At 40.8% G+C, this 20446-nt stretch overlaps 1 protein-coding gene across 1 annotated transcript in view; it reads left to right on the forward strand.

Moving 5' to 3' along the window:
* Positions 1 to 99: 99 nt before the first annotated feature.
* PCP4 (Purkinje cell protein 4) overlaps positions 100 to 20446 on the forward strand; it is a 54383-nt gene continuing 34036 nt past the window's right edge. Inside the window, exon 1 of the mRNA XM_026079154.1 lies at positions 100 to 164. Coding sequence (XP_025934939.1) covers positions 156 to 164 — 9 coding nt within the window. The 5' untranslated portion in view covers positions 100 to 155. The remainder of the gene's footprint in view (positions 165 to 20446) is intronic.

A 20446-nucleotide genomic window follows, 5' to 3' on the forward strand; every position in this document is an offset into this window, starting at 1 on the left:
CGGGCGCGGCGCTCATTGGCTCGCGCGGGCCACGCTGGGCGCGGGGCGCCGCTTCTTAAAGGGCGGTGCGGGGCGGTGGGAGCGCTGTGCCGGCCGGGCTGCTGGGGCGGTGGGCGCGCGCGGGCGGGCACGCGGGGCTGCCGTTGCCGGGCGACATGAGCGAGGTGAGCGGGCGGCCGTTGGGGCAGGGCAGGGCGGGGGTCGCGCCGGGAGCGGCGCCACCGGTGCGAGGGGGCACCGCCGGTTTTTTCTCCAAAAAGTGACACAGGGGGTTAGAGTGGATACCTAGGAACCTGTTTAGGAGTGAAAGCTGAGGGCCACAGCTGTTTATAACTGACTGAATTAACTCTAGGAGTTAACGGGAACAGATGATTTTGAGTATGAGAAATACTTGGTGTTAAATATTATATTTACTTTTGTAAGTGCAGCTGGAAAGGTCCAAGCACTTATTGCCTTTGTGGCTGCATTGAGAACCTGATGAGACTGCTGTACTTCCTAGCTCAGCTTGTGGATCTGTGAGACAGCTGTTTGCTGAACATGAAATCTGAAATACACACTCTCTAACTATGTTTTAGTAAATGCATCTCCACAGGTGTGTGTGTTTCTTTGAAACATGAAATACTGGCTTATTTTATGCTTTGAAGGAAGAATGTGTCTCAGTGGAAATGCATTTATTAAATGCCTCTTTAAATTATGCTTTTTTTAATGGCTTGCTATGCAGAAGAGAGGATTTGATAGTTTACCTGTGTGAAAGTTAAACACTGAAACTCACTTGAAAAAATGCTCTGTTTGTGCCTGGCTGTTGATACAAACTTCAGAAATATTATCCTGAGAAAGGCTATAGCTACAGCCTCCCATATGATGAGTAAGGGAAAAATGTGAATAGTACTGACTGTGAAAGGATCACCATGTACTTATGAATAAGTTGAAAACTTTCACTGCAGTGTTTGCAGGGGGGAAAACCAATATTTCTAAGTGTAGTCAGGTAAGACTGCTACTTGAAAATGTAGGCAGTCAAATGTCAGGCAGGTTCAGCTAGCAGAATCCCAAATTCTGCAGTGCGACTCTTCCATCCCAAATCAGTAAAGATAGTTGTAATTGTCTTATCCAGCACCTATTTCTGGAGGTTATTTCCTGTTATAAAAGACCAGCTGCCTCTTTGACAAATTGGTATTTCTTTCTTGGCAGCCAGGCTAAAATTAAGAGCCACAGTAAGTTCTGACTATAGCTGTCATGTGGGAGTTGCACTCTGCTGTATTTTAAATGAGTGACTTAAGTATAAACCTGAGGCAAAGAGCAGTTGTAGAATGGCCTCTGGTGAAGGGGTGTGTGAGGTGATGCTTAGATTTCGGTTAGCAGTTCAGGCTGGATGAGGAAAGCAGAGGAAATCCTTATTCTGCTTTCCTGCTGCTTGCTGAGATCAGGCAGTGAAGGCTTAATGCACCAGAATCTCCAGGGCTTCTTTGGCTGTTTAGTGTCTCCATTTGGACTGGATGGACAGAGTTAATGCAGTAGCTTTTCTACATCAGCTGTCCCTCTGCCACCCACAGTAGCTGAAAGGTTCTGTGAGATGCAGCAATAGTATTCTACTTAAAGGTAGCATATGGAAAAAAACTCCAGTGAGGAGTGATATGCTCTTGTACCTGTTGAAACAGTGCTAGGCACTATTTTGTTACAGTCCTGTGCCAGGCTGTGTTCACTCAGTAACTGCCCCTTAGTTTAAATTTGTGGCTCTTAAAAGTCCCAGGGAACATCAAGAACATCACTATTATCAGCATTGGTATTCTCTATTCATAATTTCCATGTGCCTCACAGTATTTCGTTGCAAATCCTCAGAGCTGGGGCTGTCCTTCTCTCTGGTGCAATACTCAGCTTTTTGCGTATATGTCACTTAACACTACAATCAGTGTTTTCAGTGCTACTGTCATTGAGCAGATGATACTGGAGARTTTATCACCCATGGCTCCAAAAGTCTCCTTTCTATTGCTTGCCTCTTTGTTATTACTCCAAATATTTTTTCCTAAAGTTAGATAAAAGCAACTGGACCACCCCAGACCACCTCAGTGCAAAGACACTGGTTAAACTGATGGCAAAAAAGACTTGCGAAATGCAAACTCCTTAGACTTGTTTGCTGTATCTGGATGGGGGTCTTGGTAAATTGCACTTGTAATACTGTAATTGAAAATTTTTTTTGTCCTAATCTGTCAGAAAATCTGCAAACAGGGTGATTTGAAAAGAGGCTCATTTAAAGCCATGGAGAGATTATTCTAAATGAATGGTGTTGGGACAGTAAAAGGGGGGTTATAGTTCTATTTTGTTATAATTGTCAAGATTTGCGTGGAGCTTAATTCACTGTAGAAACCTCTGAAGAGAGCTTTGACATTCCTCAAGTTACTTGCTTGAAAGTGCATGGATTCTTATTTTACTGTGTCAAGCAAAATTTATTTAGTTTCTCTTCATGGCAATGGTTACTAATAACCTGGTGGAGAAAGTTGAATAATAGAAAGTAGCCATCAGTCTGACTGTACTACTCTTCTCTTTTCCAGTGGCTAACTTATTTGCAGGGAGGATGAAGAAGTTTTTTCAAAGAAACTACACTTTCTCCTTTATGTCTGCAAATGTTTAAGAAGCTGTCTACCAGGGGAAGAATCTGGCTCTAACTAGTTACAAGGAACTTGAGGTATAAGTTTACCTCAAGTAAGTATTTCTAGTGTCCAAACCTGCTTAGTGCTTGATGCTCCTTGTTTTTAGAAGGAGATAATTCACTTCAGCTGCGCAGGAATGTCTCAAACCTCACTGTATACTGAAATGCATTTTTTAGGTGTTGAAATAGCTTTGAAAATCTGTCCTCAAATAATTGTTTGAAAGAGCTCTTTCTCTGGATCAGTAGGTATTTTCCCTCTCGCTCCAGTGACCCTAGAGAGAAGGGCCAAGCCATAAAGTATCAGCTACTGTCAGTAAGCTCCTCTGAGATTTCCAGACCTTCTTCCATTAATGATCTCTGGTCTCCTAATGTGAATTTGGGGAAGTAATCCTGGATAATGGCTTCCTAAAAAAATGCCAAAATTATTCACAACCAGTAGTTCTACCAGTGAACCTCTAGACTCAAAACTGGCATGAACTTGACCCACCTCAGGGAATCCTGTCATCTTAACAGTCATTGAACTGTGTGACACTTTGGCTGATGTCTGGTTGTGGTGACATTATTCCTCTGGCATGAAAGTTCAACAGAAACATTTCATTACACAATCATTTTTTACAACAGTTATGACCACACTTGTTTACAGTATTAAATATAATTCTGCTGTCATTAAGAATCAGATCTGGGCTTGGGCAGGAATACATGTAAACAGTGTGCTGTTACAGACACAGAAACAGCAGCCCTGGTGCTGTTCCACAGATTCAGGGATGAAGCATTTAGCCCAAGCACATGCATAAGAAGCAGTGCAGAATGGCATTAGCTCATTGGATGCATTTATTTCTTTTTATTATAAGAATCAGAGTAGCATTGCTAGGGTGGGGGAGGAGTTCACCTTCAATATCTAAAGTGTTATTTAGGTGCTTAATTTCAGGAGAGCTATCCAGGAAACCTACCTAATTAACCCACATGCCTCAGGCACCTGTGATTTAAGGGGAGAACTTCTTTAATACCTTGTACAACCATACCAAGTGCTATACTGTTTGAGGGYGCTGATGTGTCTCACTGCAGGCAGTTGGATACAGGAAATGCTTTACCCAGGCCTGATTTGCATAAGATGTCAGAGCAGGGTTTGAGCCAGCAGCTTTTATGTGCTTGGGGAGCCTAGCTGCTGGACAGTAGCAAGACAACATTCTGGCTTTCCTTTTGGAACAGGCATCAAGCGGTCAGAAATATGTAATCTGAGGATAGGAGAAGAGGGCAGCTAGGTGCTTGACTCTGTGGAGTATTCTTAGTAATTAATACTTTCTACTTAATACTCTGGAATATTTCTTAGAGTCCCTTAATTGGGGAGGATGAGATGGGAGCTTGATTTCTGCATAAATATATTTTGCATCAGGCTTTGAATCCAAAGAACCCTAGGTCTTGCTTCTCCCTTGAGCTACAGCAAGCTCTTTCCCTTTCACTTATATTCCCTCGGGGCTCTTGAATCCTGTACCAACTGCTATGTTGTGCCTACCTTAAACAATCCTGAAGGGTGTTCTTGACCTGTAATGGGGGTGCGCAGAGCACTCCTGGGGGGATGAGCTGTCACCTCAAACCCTGTGGGGCATACCTAACACTCCCATCTGCAGCCTGAAGTACTGAGTCCTTATCTTGGAGCTCAGATCACTTTCAGTGGGAGGAAGGTATCCAGGCAGCCAACTCACCAAAGGTGGGGGCTACACTGGGAATGTGACATGGCCTAATATAGGGGCCAAAGATTTTTTCTTGACATCTGAGCTTCACCAGTCCTTGGGTGGAAGAAAGGGTGGGAGGGCAGTGGTGGCAGAACTAATCACTAAGGCATTTTCTGCTGTGGCTGTTTCCAGCRCTATTAATACCACATGGCCTAGTGGTTTGGTGATGCTTCCAGGCTGGCAGAGTAACAGAGTGTCTGCTTCATTCTGCGCAAGTCCTCTCACCAGGATGCTATTATGGAAGGAGAGGGATGTGATGTAAGGCATAGCCAGCTATCTCCTGAAGACCATTTAAGGTCCAGCCACCCCTGCCAATCCATTTGCCAAGCAAGTTTGTGCCATGATCCAAGTCAGAACAGCAGCTATTTAGTCTTATCAAAGATGGAGGTCTTAACGTGGCCAAGAGTAGAACAGGCATATAGTGAAATTTCTGTCTGAAAACAAAGCTGCCTCACCTATTTCAGGTAGATAAATAGAAAAAGTGGGATTTTTTCCTGGATTGCTCTTCTGAATTCAGTTGAATATATTCCACTGAACTGATGCTTAGGACTAGGTGTATTAAAACACTTAAGTGGAGACTCTACACAAATAAACCTGAGACCACTAAACCAAAGAGCAGGTGTTTGTAGGGGGAAATATGCCAAATTTGTTGAAAGGAGCTAGTGTTCTCTTGTGTGGTGCTTGCGATCCAGGGGATTCCTGAGCCAGCTAGACTTCTCGGGACTCAGTTTTGTATGCATCTTTCAGGTGCTGCTGTGACAGACCCCCAAATGTCAACCTCAGTGAAGCCAATAGTTTATACCCACAATAAGTACAAAACTGTATAATCTGAATAGTGCAGCAAGAGCATGGCAGGTTGGTGGAGGAAATTCTGTATCTGTTGTAGGATGGGGGTGGGACAGAGAAGGCACATGAGCATCAGTTTAATTTTATCTCATGTATTTATTAGCTGGGTGGCAAATTGCAGCTCAAAAGGGAGGGAAGGAGGAAGGGAGAACAATAAGTTTTAGATCTGTCACTTTGCCTACTCCTTCCCTCAGTGTGGTTTCAGTGGGATCAGGCATCTTATAACATATCACTTAAAAGTTAGGTTGGAATTGAATTGCTTCTTAATTTTGAAGCTGGCAGGTGTACTGTTTAGAAAGAAATACACTAGTTTTCTTGGCATGTATATAATGCCAAAAGATTCAAACAACACTTAATACTTTTAAAGGGCAGTTAGAATTTTGAGAGCTGAAGCCCAGCACACTAATATTTCCCTATAAAAGAAGAACTTAAAAAACAAGAACTGATGCRTCTATAAAACAGGAAGATTCTATCTTGCACTGCAGTAGAGGGTTAATGGAGTATTATACCTGGTCAAAAAGGCATATTAATTTCCAGTTAAATGTCCTTAAACTTGTAGTGCATTGGCAAATTTGCAGGGGTCATCTTCCAACAGTTTCAACACTGACTAGATTCTTCATATGCTGAAATGTGTTCTACAGTTGCAGTTAACTTCAGTGGGAACAGGCACTTTGATAAAAGGTTGCTTGGTGTTTATTGATTTGAATTGATATTGATTTGATTTTTTTCTAGGCCAACACTTGCTATTGTTGGTCTTGCCTTTTTTAGGGATGACCAGGAAAACATGTCTGTTTACATGTTTTACCTCTTCTGTAACTGTTTGATATGAGAGATCTTGTCTTAATGTGCCTAGGCTTTGAGGCTGGATACATAAWTCATGAGACCCACTTCTCAGCTGAAGAGGATTGGGAGAAGGCTGTGTGCATGAGAAGATAGCCTTTCTTCTTCCTGTCAGCTGCAGCAGAGGCTTAAAATCAGTCTGAGCCATGTAACATTTTCTCTACAAGAGCTAGGCTCTTTTAAGGAAGATGAATAACCTGTGGTCTCTCTTTTCTAAGAAATAGAGCTCTGCTTATCTTTCCTTAGTTCTTTGGACACTGGGTTGACAAACAGATGTGCCAGATAAGCAGAAGCTAAAGCAAACATAACAAAATCCTTTTTGCTTTCTTTGACTCCTCCTAAAGCAGCATGACTTTTTTCTTTTCTCATGGAAATAGAGATGAAAAAGGCAGATTGTATAGGCCACTTAGTAGGAAAACGAATGGCCATCTTCATGGAATATGCTCAGAGCTAAGCAGCTGCAGAAAAGTTAAGATTTTAAAACTTACTTTTAATGACAGCATTTGGGTTCACTATTTATCYCCATCCTCCATGTCTGCCTCCTCTAAGACCAGGCTAGACTCTACTCGGGTCTTTTTATAAAGCTGGACAACTGTTCTGTATGCCAGGTCTTCAGCTGGTGATAGCTCATGATCTATGAATTTATATCAAGTGGAATCTGGCCCTGTTTTTGCAGTAGCTGCAGGAAACTTGRAGGAATAAACACAAATTTCAGGAAAGAAGAAATGAGAATTGTTTGCCTACATGTCTTGAAGGCTAGTTACAGCTAAACTAGTGTTCAAAGACACAAGCATTATTTTACAGACAATGAATGTTCTTACATTATTGCCTTTAGTGTGTAGTGCATGAAACAGGATCCTAAACCATGGTTGTGCTGATACTGATTAGTGTGACAATGGGCAGAATGATGTTAGTTTTTTTCTTGAACCAAAGAGTAAGAAACAGAAGAAAATAAAGTTGAAGGATAGTATCCTTCCGTCTGACTCTGGGGACTCTAAAGATTCCCTGATCAGAGAGCACGCTGGTGAGAAGGGTTACCCTGARTCATCATGTAGGAGAGCTATAGGTTAACTAATGTGCAGAGAGGTAGAGCTGGTCTGTCACCAGCTTTATTTATCACTATGTGCTTTGGATGGCTGGTTTGATTCTAGCTGCTCTGTGGAGCCAGCAGGCCAGACAGTGCCAGCAAGACTAGAAAGCAGAAATAGTGGAACTGGAGAAATGAGAACCAAATGCTCAGTTTATAATAGTTAAAACTTGGAAGAACCATGCSCTGCTGGGTACCTGAGCAGGGGAAAGTTGTTTTGAATCACAGCATAACTTCAGAGTATTCTGAGAGCAAAGGAGAAGGAAGACCTGTAGGGATCCTAGCTAGGTATGTGCRTATTTTTGGATGTATTCTAGGGTTTCTAGGTGCATCTTTTCTGGGGGTGATGCAGCACAGTTCAGAGATACCCAAGCTAATGTTGACTGAGCCTATCAACAGAAACAGACCTCTCAGTGCACTGCTTTGTTAAAGCTAGCTAATCTTGACAAGAGTTGAAGTAGGCCCTTCCTGAGTAAATCAATGAGACAGCTGAAACAGTCCTGTTAAATTGGCATCTTTAGTAGGAATCAGTAGACCTAGATGAGAGGCATCATTATATCCACAGAAACTGCCTCATATTTTTGTATGTGGTGGAAGAATTTTCATGGAAGCCAGGGGTCTGCCCAGGTTCAAAATCACTGAGCAGAGCACTGGGAAATAGGCTACCCACTGCTAATGCCTGAGGGTGCACTGCTCTGCATCTCCATGTGTTCTGTGATGTCCAAAATAAGCCTTGCTACCCAGCTGACGCTACTGGTCTGGGTACCTTGGCATCTTGCCCTGGAGATGCTAAATGAACCTGAAACTAGAGAGACTCCCAGGCATTGAAGTSGAAGCTGATGGCATACTGACTGAAGGAGAAGATAAGTTTCAAGGAAAAGTCTGTCAAAACCATGATAATTCCTAAATTGGTGCTGAGTTGATAACTAGATAGATGAGGCAAAGCTGCATAGACTTGATGACATCTTGATTTCTTAAGGATTTTAGTGRGACTGGACCTAATAACACTTGGGACCATATGATGGAAGACTTGTGCGGATGCTTTTACAGGTTTCATAGCTTTTTTTCCCCCCACAGAGTTTGGCTTCAGTGAACTGGTGTTTCTGAGCAAGATGCATTCAGCTGAGTCATGCCTGACTGGTTCCACTACCCACATACTGCAGTATCTTTGCATCTCAGAAGCTGTATGTGTTTCAGCAAAGCCATCAAACAACAGGGCAAGGTTGGGCTGATTGGAGGAAAGTGCCCCTTTCCTACTGGGGATGGGGGAGTTGGCCTTTGGATGTGCAAAGTGCTTTTTCTTTAAAAGGGATCAAACAATTCCAAACAAGATAAGTGYAGACACCATAATACAGATGCAACATAATTCATCTGGTGAGGGAGAGAGGCCTGCCTGAGGTGAACCAGAGTGCAATGACTAGCTAAACATGCAAATACATTTGAGTGTTCAAGCCCAAGTGGGGTGGGGGTACAGGGACTGAACAGTCTCACTTAAAAGTGTGTGTGGTGGGGGTGGGGGACACACCCAGATCTTTAATTTGGGTTTTAGTGCTTTCTACACTCTAGTTTTGAATGCTTCAAGTAATGGGACTCTTGCTGTCCTTTGTCTTGTAAAAAATGTACTTTCCTTTTGAATCCTCATGACTTAGTATTTTAAACTGAAAACAACTTAATATTCAGGATGCTGGTTTTAGTATGATTTCAACATTAGCAGAAATTGTTCCAGCAACTCCTTTTATCTGTGGAAGAGATGCTTTGTAGTGTTCAGGGTAGAAACCTGAATAACACTGAAAGCCAGCTTCTTGAATTCCAAACATGTATTAGTGAAATGTGAGGTGAAGGGAGACAGATAATGGAAAGGGCTGCAAATTACAAGTATTAACTTCACAGAAAGGGGAAGGAAGAATGCACTAGGCAGCTGGAGATGGCTGAGTAGGCAGCTTCCTGCAGACCACATGATGGGGAGGGGTGTGGGGGGGAACCAAGCCATGAAGCTTCATAGCTGCTTTGTACTCATCACGACTGCACTTAGATCTGAGATGTACACTCACCACTGGAAAAGAAAGCAAACACTGTAGCTGGCAACTTTAAATACATGTGCCAGCACACACATGCAGTTCATGCAGGGCAGCCAAATGCCTAAGGCTAGCCAACTTCATTCTGGTTAAAGACCTGGCTGGTTATCACACTCTTCCTTCAGTTAATCCAGCTCATTTTACAAGCCATGGGGCAGCACTAATATCCAAGCCAAGCTGAATGAGCCTCTTGGGTAAGATTATAGGAGACCCTCTCACTGTTTCACAGGGCTTTTTGTTCTGAATGCTGCCTTTGCTATTCCTTGCTTTGTCTAAAAGCTTGGTGCACTTGTATCCTGTAACTGGACTTACAGGATGGATCTGCAGATGCAGAACTGAGGATCAAGCATTAATATTGCAAATGGTAAAAATAATGGGAGTTGCAAATCTGAATTCTAGCAACAACTTCTGCAGTCATGTAAACCTTTTAAATTTGTAGATGTTGTCTGTCTGCAGTGTGTCAAGACAGCACAGCTGGATATAAGAAGGAAGAAATGAGTGTTAAACTGCTTTCTCCAGGAAAATTCTACAAGGAACCTATTTTCTATCTAGACACAGCTGTTAGATATTAGACATCTAGCTGTTAGAATATTAACTAAATGAATGCATGACTTTATTTTCTGGAAAAATGTTAGGGTCCGTTTCTAACAGCAGGTTGTCATGTCCATGTGTGAATAAGGTGAAAATGTCTAGTTGGATAACATTTTTCTTTCACTTCATATGCAAGGAACAAAGTGCAGAATGGAGCTCAATACATAATGGGACAGTGAAGACAGAAGGAGTGGTGAAGGATGACTGTTTAGAGTAAAGAAACTTGCAAGTTTTCACCAAATTTGCATTAGAAAACAGTTTGGAGGTAGATGCATTGTTTGAAAACCAGTGTGGTGTGGGAACTTATGCTGAATCTTTCTGACCAAGTTCCCCTGGGCTCATTCCAAGGCTAGGGCACTACATGTGCTGTAGAATATTTACTTGTAGGCCAGATGAACTTGGGTTTGTCCTGGGGCCAGTGACCATGGGAACAGCTCAGTGAAAATTGCGTTCTTATTTTCTCTGCTGTTAACAAAGCTGACAGGAGCATCAATTTCACTGAACAGCTGCAGGGTCTGGGGAGCTTCTGATTTGTGGGAAATCCCTATTTTTGGACAGATCTCAGATGAAGCTGGTGAGCTGGCTTTTCTTTTGCTTTCTGTATGTGAGCACATAAGAATGCAGTCCCTGATGCTTGGTAATCAAAGTGACCTTTTGGCATCACCCTGTCCATTTTCTTTTTTAATGTGGTGGGGTTATTTCTAACAGCTTGGCTGCTGTTTAGGCTCCAAGTGCCAAGACAGCTTTTTTTATGAGCTGTGTAGGACTTCAAGCATATCAGCTCCCCAAGTCTCAGCAGGTCCATTTCAATACAGACTTGAACAATGAGATAAATCCTGTCAAGTGAGGCCCAGTATAAAGGCAGCTTCAGCAGCCAGTTCAGGATTCCCCTTGCATGAATCTCCTCATGGCACAGAGCCAAAGATAGAAGATTTGTCACCTCTGTGCAGCCCCTGGGCATGGTGCGTTGCCAAGGCTGCAGTATGCTCTCAGTCCAGTGATCCCCTGCTACTGGAATAGCCCTAAAGAAGTTATTGTCATAACTGCAAATGGCTCTGAGGCTGCTTGGAATTGCTCTCTGAGCAGACTGGCTGCCCAGGGTTTGAGGAGTAGTGATGCATGAACAGCCTTGTGGCTTTGTCTTGCCCTTGTTCTGAGATTCAGAAGGCTTTGCCCCAGGGTGAAGGCAGAAAGTTACCTTGTATGGTAACTGGAAACTGCCATAACAAATACCTCTACAAATCCTGGCTGGTCACTTGCTAGCAAAGTCTAACAAAAGTAACTGACTACAATATTTTCTGTTTGTTTCTGGAATATGTATGGAAAACAGTAAGGAAGTGAAAACAAATTTAAATTGTAGAACTGGAAATAACAAACCCCAACAGCAAAAACACCAGAACTTCTTTTGCTCTGCAGTCTGGGAGGAAGCTCAGTCTGTCTTAATGATAGTCAGTATGATCAGATATGAAGCAATTTGTCAGTGTGGACTTCTGCCATTAATAACCAAGCTGTCCCTTGAAGGCAGCCTCTAACTTGATTACAACTGGGTTTGTATCTCAGCAAATTAAATTACCCTGGCTTTCAGAAGGGTTTGGAAGAATGAAATATAAAGTAAATATTTGTTATGAAAACACTATCAGTAATCAGTTATACTATGCCTGGGCAAGGAGCTTGACCCCTTAATTGGTTTAGAGCATTCTTCCTACCTGGGGATCCTAATACTAGGACCCAGAATACCCTCTGTATCCAAACATTTTTCCTAACCCCCCCAAAGCTGTTTTGCTCCTGATCCGATGCTACTGTTGGTTGCTGTTATTTGTCCATATTGTTTGCCCCAGTGGTCAAGGCTTGTAATTTAGGTATGCTGTTTGAACATGACTAGACTGCTTCTGTCCAAGAACTGTTTAGGTAGTCCTTGACTGTGTGGGTGTACCCTTTCAGATACCCATTCAGCTCTACACTTTGCTCCATTGAAGAGTAAAGACTGCTAGTAGACAATGCAACATCATAGGGAGATGCAGATCCATGTTGAACTGACTTGAAAAATTGCTTTGGGTCTGTTCAAACAAAATATATTTCAAATTGGATGTATCAAATTACTTAGTTTAAAATAAAATTGTATCATTACAATTTCATAGGTTCCAGATCATTTTTGTCCAGAACTTTATCCATCTACAATTTCAGCTCTTTGGGAGAGTCCTAATTAGTATAAAATCAACTGCTGAAATCATTTTCTTATGTCCTCATGAGACATAAGGAAATACTTTCCTACCAGGATGATGGTGCAATACTAGAAGAGGTCACTCAGAGGGTGTTATAGGTAAACGCGACAAATTGACAACCACTCAGGCCGGGTTGCATAAATTCCAATTTATAAAATAATTGAGCAAGTCACAAGTAAACAAAACAGTGCTGGGCGGCYGGGGAGTCTCCTGCTCCACCAATGGTGCGCGCAACCCCCCCCACAGTCTCCTTATATGCGATTCCAGTTCCGGGTATACAGGGCACTTCCTGTAACTTCTGCGGTTGCACCGGCTGTTGCTAGGGGGTCTTCTTCAGCCCTCTGGTGGTCGTGGGGATGAAGGCTGGAGTCTTCCTCTGCATTGTGTGCCATATTAGGCTATCTAAACTAACATTGCTGCTTCGCTAGCTCAACTCAGTTATCTCAGGTGAGGTACATGCCCCCCACCACAGGATGTTCCCACAGATGTTCCCAAGGCTGTTTCTCGCTGATGTAACAAATTAGTACATACCACAATACAAGATGTTCCCAAGGCTGTTTCTCACTTTGATGCAACAAATTAGCACATATCACAGAGGGGATGTGGATTCTCTATTCTTAGAGGTTTGCAAGACTTTGCTGAACAAAACCAGAGCTGATCTGACCCAGAATTGGTGATATTCCTCCCTCAAGGAGGAGGTTGAACTAGAGACTTTCAGAGGTCCCTTCCAACCAGCACTTCATGGTTCTATGACTGAAATACAATTTCTTCTGGATTTACTTTATTTTTGAGTTAGGGACATTGCATTTTCTGCACTCCCTGTGGAATGGCAAACCTTGAGTGTATGATGGTTCTTGCTCTCTTTTTAAGGAAAAACAAAAGGAAAAGTAGAATGTTTCAAGGCATGGCATGTCTTGGTTTTCAGGAGAGCAAGCATTCACTTGACTCTTTGGTTCCCACAACAGAACTACAGTGCCTCCTCCCCATTTTGCAGTGTGTTGGCTGTTCCATTTGACTTGTGCAGCTGTTTGTGGATCAGATGGCAACTATCTTACTGAAATAATCCAAAGAAACAAATTTTGTAGTTCTTACCTGGATTATTTCAATGATTCTATTTTCAGCACAGGTCTGCTGAAGGGCTATTTTTAACTTGAATAATTTTAGTGCTCTTTTTTTCTGTATGGCCTTGCAAACAGTTGTATCCAAACAGCTGAGACCTTGGGGATGGGAAGGTGTGGCTAGATTAGGCTAGACTGGGAAGTATGAGTTCTAAGGCAGATTTCCTGCTTAAAACAGCCCTTTCTGGAACTGTACTGCAAAGTCTGATGCTACAAATAGATAAAAATTAGAGAGGAAAGGAAAAAAGGAGACTATCTTAACCTCAGTCACTTTCATTTATGCCACCTAGCTTAATCAATTTTTATATAATTGAAATATTCCTCTTGAGTCATCTTGATGTTTCTTCTTTATCAGTTTTCGGTGTAATTAAGATATGGGCTGTGTCATCCATGTCCAGATGAAAGCTGAGGTAATTTTTGGCAAGTGGTGTAAGAAGGCATATTCTGTAGTTTTTTACCCTGTTTGCCCTTCGCTAACTGAAACCTAACAGGCAACTTAAATTTCACAGTACCATGCTGTGGTTCCAACTTTAGTGCACTAGTTATCTGCATAAGTAAAAGACAACTACTTGTCCACATATGAGTTACCTCTGTAAATAACTCTTGCAGGATTGAGTCCTGTTTCTTGCAGAAAAAAGATTACTTGTCATGCCTGGCACAGTAATTAACAGGATTTGGGGAATACATCCTTACTGTTGCTTTCAAAATTAACTTCAAAGATTCCATTAATCCCTCCCTCAAACTCTGATTAATGTCTTTGGAGAAATATCTGCTTAATAATGCTTAAATTTAAAATATACTAATAACCTAAGCATTAAGCAAGCTGTTTTTGCTAATTACATTGATTACGTTTGGTGTCGGTGTAAATATTGTTTAGAACATTATGTTGAACTTGAATACAAAATCAGCAGGTTCTCACTCTGCTGACTTATAAATTGCAGCACAGCATTTGCAAAAGTGGGAGAAAATGAAAGTTTCTCCTCTGTGCTATTAGAATATTTAAAAACAACACTATGAGGAACCATTCTTGCATCCCAGACTGACTTCTTCTCTGCCTGTTTCCAGCATTCAGTAGACACCTTCTTTCATTAGGTGCCTATTTAACCTGAAATGCTGAGGGCCAGATTCTGCCCTTTATAGAAAGACAAAGGGAACTTGTTTAGGAAGATGGTTATTGGAGAGGTAGTATTTTGGCAGCTGGTTCCACCATGTTGCAACTTGTCATTTGGTGAGGCTAGGTGTGCCACTGGGGAAATAAAAGGAGAGCAGGAGACTGTACCATGCCCAGGCCTTTGTGATACAAGGGCGGGCAGTGACCCACAGTGCCTAAAAGGAAAATCTGCTGTAGTTATCTACAGTCATGTTAGTTTCTGAAAAATGTTACTTTGGTTACTGGTCTGTCAATGTGCATGTTCATATGCTTTCAGTGACTATGAAAGTGCCAAGTAGCGTGGCTCACAGTGCCAATTTTTAGCCACTGCAGTTTAAATCACTTCAGTACATCTCAGCCCACCTATGCAGTTTTAATTTATAAAAATAGTTATTGGAGATTCTTAATAAAATTAAGGACAATCAAGAGCTAGTCAAGTAGAACACTACTTGACTGATGAAGATAATTACGGAAATTGTCAGAGTGCCAGAGAGCAGTTAATTTTGACACCTACTAGTTAAAGATGGATTCTGGCACCTTTGCTCTGGCAACATTATGCTGCCCTGGCAACATAAGACAGCAGAAAAATGGCTATAGAGAATTCCCATTGTATAAAGGAACATGCAGGAAGGGTGTCACGTAGGCAAGAGTAGAAGCTACATCCTAAAGAATGGAAATCCTAAGGTAGGAACAGTGAAGGAAAAGTGGTAGTCTCCAGAAAGTCACTTGTATACAAGAAATGTAAGTGACTTTTGTCAAAACTGGAAGTGGATACCTTTGTACTGAAGAGTATGTGTTAATATTTTTCCTTACTGCTGGTCAGCAGATGTGATCTGTGATTTCTTGTGCTGGTGTGTAAGATAGATATCAACAAGACATGTTACCAGACTTGCCCTTCATTCAGTCAAAATACTGGCTAGATGTTCCGTACTTCATGCTGTTACCTTAAAGGTAGGTTTTTGAAGGATGCTTTCATCTCACTAATATTCAGTACCACATCTGTAGTATGGAAGAAGTTATAAAGGAAGCAAAAACAGCAGTGAGGAAAGCTTACTTGTGTACCTTCTAATACAGTTCTTGTAACTATATATAAGCTTTTCTAAAGGATTCTTCATTTTTTTTCTGCAGATGTTCTTTAGGTGACTCGCTGTTACTGATGTGAATGAGGCTATATGTTACAGAAATTGGTTTGGGATTTAACATCTAGCTCTATTGCAGACCAGTTTTGAGAAGACTTTTAATAGGAGAGAATGAGTGAAACAGCAGAGCTTGTGCATGCCTTGCCAGAAGTACACCCTTTATCCATCCCATCTCTTCATCTTCATACTTTTTGATATGTTATTCCAAAAAACCCAATGGCACTAAAATTCTGCTTTCATCATTTAAAGGCAAGGTATCCCTCTTGGCAGCTTCAGTAAACAGGAATCTTTCTGCAGCATCATTGCTATTCCTGTTAACTTTCTATCTTAAATATAATATCTGTTGTCCTTATTGAATTCTTGACCAGGTTGTGGTTGAGTGGTGAAGAGTATTTTTTTCTCCACCTGTGTGGAAATGCTATAGCTTCAATTCAATACATGACCTTAGAGGTTGTTAAACACAGTGAACAAGAAGAAATCTCCAGTAAAGAGTTTAAGTTAATCATATTGAATACCAGTGGAATATACAAAAACCTTGAAATACCAAATTCTGCAGAACATATTCACTTGTTTCAGGTCATAGCTGCTTGGTTTTTGCCCTTCTTAGTTAAATTTGGATATTCATCTAATTTCTGACATAAGGCTTGTGTTCTCTTCTAGAGTGTGAAAGAACAGCAATTGCAAATTGATTTCAGCCAGCTCAGGATATCACCTTGTCACATAATTATCTTCAAATGGCATGTACACATAGGCTATTGATTGATCAACACCCTATGTTTCCCTCAATGCCCAATTAAATTGCATATGTTATGAATTTGCTGTTGAATAGAATCAGAAAGATATCTGGTGCTAAAAAGCATGGGAGATTCTTTGGGTTCTCAGCATCATGGGAGTTGTATAGTATACTGGACAAACTACAGGGGAAAGAGTCTGTGTGAAATATGGAAGTCCCACATCTGAACAGGATCTTCTGTGTTTGTTCCATATTTATTTCTAATTCATTGTCTTCACTGTGTATGAAATAGTAAGCATGGTAATGCAATATCATCAAAATTCTGCCTAGGTGAAAATGAAAAATGCACTATAATGCTTCAGGCAGTTATGGTAAAAGTATACTTTGGGATCTACCTATGCCCATAGTCTAATAAACCTCAACTGGGACATGTTTCAATAATTGAAAGCTCTCAGTATCTTCAAAGATCAACCAACACTAAATAAAAATAGGCCTGCAAGAGTTCTGTTTCCTTCTTCATTCCTAGATAAAATCCCCTACGACTGTCCTAATTTGAGGCACTGAACAGGAAGTATTTAGTCCTGAACAGAAACAGACAGGTATAAATTGCTTTTATCTCCTTATCACTATGTTGTAGACTAGGGAAATTCCAAGCTTTCCTTAGTTGGAAACCTTGGAAAGTCCTTAAGCAGATATTTATAGTGACATTTTTATCTGCAGAAAAGTTATAATCTAAATTTGTAAAAACATTTTTCAGTACTCTTCCTTCTGAGGCTAGAGCAGTTGAACTCAAAGCAGAAGGCTACAAAAAATTAGATACTTATGAAACAGTTTTCTCTGAAGTATATAAATTTTATCARACAAATTAGAGAACTCCTGGTTGCACAGAAGAAGGCTGGCTTGGCATGCAGCTGGCTTGCTGACCAAAGGCTCAGACCTTTCTTTGTGCTGTATTGCACCAACATGTTTCCTTGTCATACACATCATGCCTTTTCTGTTGGAGTTGGACCCTGAAGCAAAACAAGGTCTATGAAAAGCTTAGGATATGCACAAATTTCACTGCTGTTCCTCTGCAGTCAGTGAGAACAGAATATCCTAAAACATCTTATGTTAGTGAAAATTAGGTTTTTATTCTCAGACTAGTCAAGTTTACAGTAGCTGTTTCCAATATGAACTTTACAAAAAAACTTCTACTGTTTTTATTCTCTTAATTCTACCCTTGGATGCTGCTTTGTTCTTTGTAGAAACATTCCACCTCTGCAAATCTGCAGCTGCTGCTTTACTGGGATATAGCGTGCTATACCTGGCTGGCCCTACACTCAGATGAAGCAGAGTAATGTGATTACTGTAAGGGCCCATTTGTTAGAGATTCCTGGCACTTTCACTTCCCTAGCTTTGGACTTTCTGCGGCTCATTTAAAAAAAAAAAAACCTTTGTAATCAACACCTGGCTACAATCCTGAACACTGTGCTAACTGGGAGCATAATTGAAAAGGTCAGGAAATCTCAAGACAGGAACAGAATGTAAGATTAAAGGCAAAAATTAGGCTTGGGGTGCAAGAGGGGTTGGAGGAATGGAGTAGAAAAGCTTACTGCAGTAATTTAACATTCTTAAAAGTCCTCCTGCTGAAAATTCACTTCTGACCTTAGTTTGTACACCAGGGGGACTAATTTAGTACAGTCTCTCATGCCACATTCAACAGCTGCTGTGTATAGCACTGAATTTTGCAGGAAAATAAACTTATTCTTCTCTTATTGTGATTTTTGGCATATGGCAGTAGCCTTCTTTCCTCTGACAAATCTGGAGTGACTCTGATTTTTTTTTGGAGACTCTTTTAATGATGTGCCTTTATTCTGCAAAACCACTGAGTTAAAAATTAATATGAACCCAAGCAGTCAACTGTTTCCTCCTACACAACATAGCAACAAAACTGTTTATCCTATCTTACTGTATAATCATTATGGTTTTGCACTTGTGTTCATTTTGGCCCTAATATTTCTTCTTTGATGCCTAGTTGAAAGCTTATTCAATGTTTCTATCCTCTGATGGACAGTAGTACTTGCATTAGAAAATGCTGAGGAGTTTTAGAAGCTATGAATAAGAGAAGCTGGCTACAAGTTATAAGAAACAAGAGTTGGACTATTGTCTTTTAAATGTGGTCAACAACCTGTAGATTATTTGTGTAAAAACAAACCCCAGAAATTAATGTTTTATTTCATTGATTTTAATTTGGTCTGTTGTGTGAGGACAGTATCTGTTAGCAACATTTCAAGTGTCTTATTCCATTACTTCTTGAAAATAGCCCCAATTTCTCCCAGTGTTTATTCCTCCCATGCTTTGAATAAAGCATTAAAAAGCAAAGCCTTATCTTGCAGCCTGTAGAAGCATCATGCAAGGTAATGAAAGAAGCAAGAGGCTCCAGGTGCTAGTATTACCAGCATCTTAAACTATTTTAAAAAATAGGTCCACTGAGTGAATTAAAATCAAAGGCTAAAGGCTTTGTGGGTGGATGATCACATAGTATACGGCTTTTTCACAAGAATTTCAATGCCTTGTTAAGGAGAGACTGATTTTTCACTTTTGCCTAAATCTACTGCAATCTCTGGGAAGACAGCACAGTGCTTTTAGATAAAGATATACACATGATGGAAGGAAAGGTGTCAGAAGCTCATTKGGCAGACTTTCAGGCTTCATTCTCTATATATTCAGTGGTCACCAATCAAATAGATGGCTGTAACACTTTTAGACTGATTTCAGATGTACAGAAGAATCTTGGCTTTATGAATAGTAAAACTTTCATTGACTTTAATGGCACCAGGATTTTATTCATTGTCTGAGAACTTTCCCCTACTGCCTTGAATCCTGAGACATGAAATAAATGTGTGCATCCCTATTCTAGCACTCCATCAACAGCAGGCTGACCCTGACAGGTGTAGCCTAGGGAGGAAAGAGAAGCTTTCATAAATGCTAAACAGCACATCCTGATACCCTCAGGAAATAAAACAACCTGGAAAAAAACATTTAATAATAAATAGGAAAAAGTGATATGGTTACAGTTTTTAGATAGGAAAAATCCTGTATTTTCCTTTTTAAGGAGGTCCTGGCAAACTTGCACTGAAATCTAATTTCAAATGTGGAATCAGCTGCTAATAATAATCCTGTAAGCCAGCCAGCATTGAAATATTAACCAAAGTTTAAATAAAGGCATAAAGGTTAATATCTTTGGCAAGCTGGTTGTTGGGTGAGTTTATTGATTTCTGGCTGTTGGTAAGTTATGCTTTTATAAAAACTTTATCCTGTCAGACCTCCCTTCTGTTCTGATGTTATTTGCAAAGTTTTCTCTCCTGTCTGAGGCAATGAGGCTCCAGGGAGAAACAAAAATGTTTCCATTGCACAGGGAAACAGTAGCTGTGGTTATGGGCTCAGAACTCTTTTCTGTAGGGATGCTCTGTGTCTTATTCCACAGAGTGTGAGAGAAGGTAGAGCCAGTGGAGCAGAGATATGCACTAACATTTGCTATCTCAAGGGAGATGAGAAACCTCACCACAGGCATGTGGAAGCTCTGTAGACCATATGTAGCTCTCCTGCTATTCTTCTGAGGGGACTGAAGAACTTTTTCCCTCTAGCTTTCTACAGTAAGAATTAAGAGTATATGTGAAGGTTTTGTACTAATGTCATGATTAGTTCCATATACACAGAATACCCTGAAAATGCAACCACTGTGGGAGATGAAGGGACAGTAGAGTTTTAATCAAGCATTCAAGACTAAATCCTTAAAGGTATATATGCCTATATGATTTTTCATATGAAAATTGACATGACCATCCATATTATGGTGCAAAGGATTTGGCTTGCAGTGCTGCTGCAGCTGTTAGCTTTCCTGATGTGTGAGGATGTGCTTCCTCTGCCTGAATGCAGTTGGATTTATTCACTGAATTTAATACTCCTAATTTTTCAGATGGAAACCCTAGAGGCCAAATTCTTTAATCCATTTCAATAATACACACAAGTATGAATAACTTTGCATAAGGAATGCAAGTTTTACCATACTAGCTTACTAAAGTACTTTATCTCCATCTGTGAGATGCTGTCTCTGGGGGATGCAGCATAATTTTCATTGAGTGGCCTTTCCTAAGCTAATAAGTTGCATAATAGTGTAACCACACTAATACAGTTCTGTCACTGTGTATATTTATATTTGGACTGCACTGGCATTTACCACTTATCACTTAGTAAAGAGACTTAAATTACAATTTGTTTCATGGAAA

This window comes from Apteryx rowi, unplaced genomic scaffold (assembly GCF_003343035.1).
Source record: "Apteryx rowi isolate R43461 unplaced genomic scaffold, aptRow1 scaffold_493, whole genome shotgun sequence".
Taxonomy (NCBI): Eukaryota; Metazoa; Chordata; class Aves; order Apterygiformes; family Apterygidae; genus Apteryx; species Apteryx rowi.